Raw genomic sequence first — 3,633 nt, 5'->3', positions numbered from 1 at the left:
ACAGTCAGGTCCACAATCAGGTCTACAATCAGGTCCACAATCAGGTCTACAGTCAGGTCTACAGTCAGGTCTACAATCTGGTCTACAATCAGGTCCACAGCCAGGTCCACAATCAGGTCTACAGTCAGGTCTACAGTCAGGTCCACAATCAGGTCTACAGTCAGGTCCACAATCAGGTCTACAATCAGGTCTACAGTCAGGTTTACAGTCAGGTCTACAGTCAGGTCTACAGTCAGGTCTACAGTCAGGTCTACAGTCAGGTCTACACTCAGGTCTACAGTCAAGTCTACAGTCAGATTTACAGTCAAGTCTTTAGCTAAAGTTAGCTTTTCTAATCTAAATACACATTTTTGTAACTATTACAACTTTTTGCAGCTAGGTTCAGCAAACGTGTGCTCCTTATGCTTCCCTATGCTATAATTAAAAAAATAGTTTTACTGAAAATTTCAGCTGTTTTAGCTATTTTACTACAAATGATCACTTTTTTGAACATATATGCATTTTTTCTGCTAGTTTTACAACTTATTTTTTACAACTGTGCCTGATACCTTTAGCCTATTTTATGCTAAATTTAGCTATTTTATGCTAGTTTAGCTATATATCTGCTTTTTGCTATTTTTCCGCTTTTTATACTTTTTGTGCTTTTTTCTGCTTTGTGCTATTTATGCTTCTTACAGATGTTTTCATGTACATTCAGCTATTTTAGCTCTTAGCCTTTAGGTGTTCTCTGTTTTCAATTAGATTTTTGCTCCTTTTTACTGTTTTTCTGCAACATTATGCTTTTTTTTTTGCTTCTTTCAAAGTGAGCTAACATTAACACTTCTCCTATTGAATATTTTCAGCTCGATTTCAGCAGCTTTCAGCTAAAGTTTTCAGCAGGAAGCATTCACACTAGTGTTTTCTCAGGAAATGCAGTTTCTGTAGTTATTATTTCTATTTTTCTATTATGGTGAAAATATTCCATTAAAATATATTTGCATTCAAATTCCTCTGGGACCCTCGCTTGATGTTTTACGACCCACAGAGGGGTCCCTACCCCAACTTTGTGAACTCCCGCCTTAGAGCGCCTCTCATCCAGGTGTCCTCTGACAGAACTCCACACCTGGACCTCAGAAAACACAGATTTATTTTATATAATTAATCCCTCCGCCCTGAGGCTAATTAACTGCACAGCAAGCTCCGCCCCTCGGTTCTTCATCTCCCGTCCCTTTTCATGTTTGACAGGAAGTTATGTTGTCGAGTTTCCTCTGAACACGCCGCTGTCGCTGTGTTTGTCACGGCGCTCCTCACGCCGGCGGCTGGTGACAGGAAGTGGGTCGGGGTTCTGGCCCGGCTCCAGGACATCACTGTGTTGCCAGCTCTGCCTCGCTGGCCTGAAAACAAAACGAGGGTCGATAAATGAGGACCGGGACGTGAGCCGTCAGACTCTGCTGCCTCCTCACAGGATTTTTAAAAGAGGTTTTGTTTTTAAACCTGCTTCTGTGGTTTCGTCTCTTTGCTCAGATTTGAACCTCTGAGGTTTTTTTGTTTGTTTGTTTGTTTGTTTGGAGTTTTTCTGTTCTCCCTGTCCAAAAACATGAATATTACTTTATTCTGTGATTCTAACTCCGTCCTAAGTTTGACTATATGATGGACTGGTGACATATCCAGAGTTTATCCAGAACATCACGTTCCTCCTCTCATATGGCTGAGCCCCACTAACAAACACTAACTGAGCTCTACCTGGTATTTCCTGCATAGAAACAGCTCKTTAACACCTCTTATAAWCACTAGCTGYRTTTCCATTGATCATGAAAATGTGCAAAGTAGAATTTTTTAAAAATAAATTTGCTCAATGGAAACACGTCAATTTCAAAAAAACTTCCTTTTTTTGACAAAATGTTTTTGCGCTAGGATGAGGTGGTTTTTCAGCCGTATCGAAATAGGTGTTTTTCGCAAAACTGCAATGGAAACACTTTTCGCATCATGGGAGTCACGTGACCAACAACCGTCTGTTTCTACTGGAGAAAAAGACGATGATGAAGATAACAGGAAGTAGAAGTAGTGAAATCAACAAAGTAGTAAACTCACCGACTACATTTTCCCAATAACGCCGCATACGTATCCGCTCCCAAGTATGAGGAGCTTGTCACTCAAAAGCCTCGATAAGATGCCGACGTCTCCTCTGATGATGAGCGCTAGTGTCGTGGTAGCAACATGCTATGTGTTTACATCCATCGCTGCCATGTTTGTAATGACTTATTGCGAGAACAAACGTATTCACGTGACTTTAATAGCATTTCTTACTTAATGGAAACACTGCAATTGCAAAACTGTGTTTTTCGACATTAACAGAATGTCGACAAAGTTTTGCGCACATTTGCAATGGAAACACAACTACAGAAAATTACTATAATACGACTGACTGAATGTGAAATAAATAAAGCAGAAATACTATTAAAAGTAAACGTAAGAGAGTTTTACTCTCTGTTGAGTTTCGGTGAGCAGCAGCCATCTTGAATTCTGAACTCTCCCACATTCCTACTGGGAATTCCCACTGGTTCCATTTTAAATCTATAGAAATTCTCACTTCGCAATACAACTGGGCAGCAAAATTAAATGGTGAAAATGACACAAAATGGAGATTTTACTAAATTCACCTGATACTTTTGAGCCCTGTGCAGCTCCACCTAGTGGTGGGAGGCCGCCGTTTTGCAGGTAAAATAATCAGCATGCCTTATGGGAAATGTAGTTTATGATCAAAGCAGCTTATCTTAAAGACATTARTACATCTTTGAAGCTCTTGTGGGCCAGTTAAATGCTGTGGCGGGCCACATTTGGCCTGCGGGCCTTCAGTTTGACATGTGGTGTAGSTTTAAACTGTTGGATTCTGGATGGATGGCTAAAGATGGATGGATAAATGGTTGCTATTGTAGGTTTTTCTGTTTTAGAAGACTGGAAAATGAAGAACAGACAKAATTCTCGTGGTATGTTTTATTTTATTGGATAAATAATCATAAAATAATAAAATAACCCTCAGCACTCACGTGTTATTTAATGTTTTTCTGCTGTTCATGCGCAGCTCTCCGTCTCCCCGCAGCGTTCCTCGACATCCTCCGAGCCGTTGGCAGGCGTAACGGAGCCCGCCGCCCACACGGCCTCACCGCCCACCCTCCCAGCGTGCCTCTGGCCGCGTTACCACAAACCCTCCTCACCCTGATGGAGCGAACAGGAGGGGCAGCAAAGTGAGCACTTATCCACAGGAAATAAAAACCCAGCGGAAACAAACAGTTTARTATCAAAATATCAGAAAATGACTGAGGTGTCAGACTCAAACTGAATATTTTAAATTCAGCTTTACTTTTTAAACTTAAGCTCCTTCTGATAAATTATAAAAGGGAATAGAAACAAGATTCAATTTGTCCTTATTACAGAATAAAAAATAGGATGCAGTCCTGGTAACGTACTGGAGCTGTGACTTGTAAGGGTCTGTTAGTAAAATAACTCATGAAGAACTTGTATTTTAAAGAAACATTGAAGGAAAAATCTTTGGGTTTAAATCCACAACATATTCTGAGCGTGAGCTTAGAGATCCACCWGTGGCAGCAATTATTTTAAAATTTCTGGATGATTTTATCAATATTTTTGTAAACT

General features: G+C 40.3%; 2 protein-coding genes across 2 annotated transcripts in view; both read left to right on the top strand.

Moving 5' to 3' along the window:
* LOC106533710 (probable inactive protein kinase DDB_G0270444) overlaps positions 1-3,228 on the top strand; it is a 4,051-nt gene extending 823 nt beyond the window's left edge. The window contains exons 2-3 of the mRNA XM_014030133.1: positions 93-291; positions 3,062-3,228. Coding sequence (XP_013885587.1) covers positions 93-291; positions 3,062-3,228 — 366 coding nt within the window. The remainder of the gene's footprint in view (positions 1-92; positions 292-3,061) is intronic.
* cplx2b (complexin 2b) overlaps positions 1-3,633 on the top strand; it is a 31,062-nt gene that overhangs the window by 4,786 nt on the left and 22,643 nt on the right. The gene's annotated exons all lie outside the window — the stretch shown is intronic.

The sequence above is a fragment of the Austrofundulus limnaeus genome, unplaced genomic scaffold, assembly GCF_001266775.1.
Source record: "Austrofundulus limnaeus strain Quisiro unplaced genomic scaffold, Austrofundulus_limnaeus-1.0 Scaffold1004, whole genome shotgun sequence".
NCBI classification, from domain to species: domain Eukaryota; kingdom Metazoa; phylum Chordata; class Actinopteri; order Cyprinodontiformes; family Rivulidae; genus Austrofundulus; species Austrofundulus limnaeus.
The sequence above is the reverse complement of the archived record's forward strand: the minus strand, read 5'-3'. Positions and strand labels throughout refer to the sequence as shown.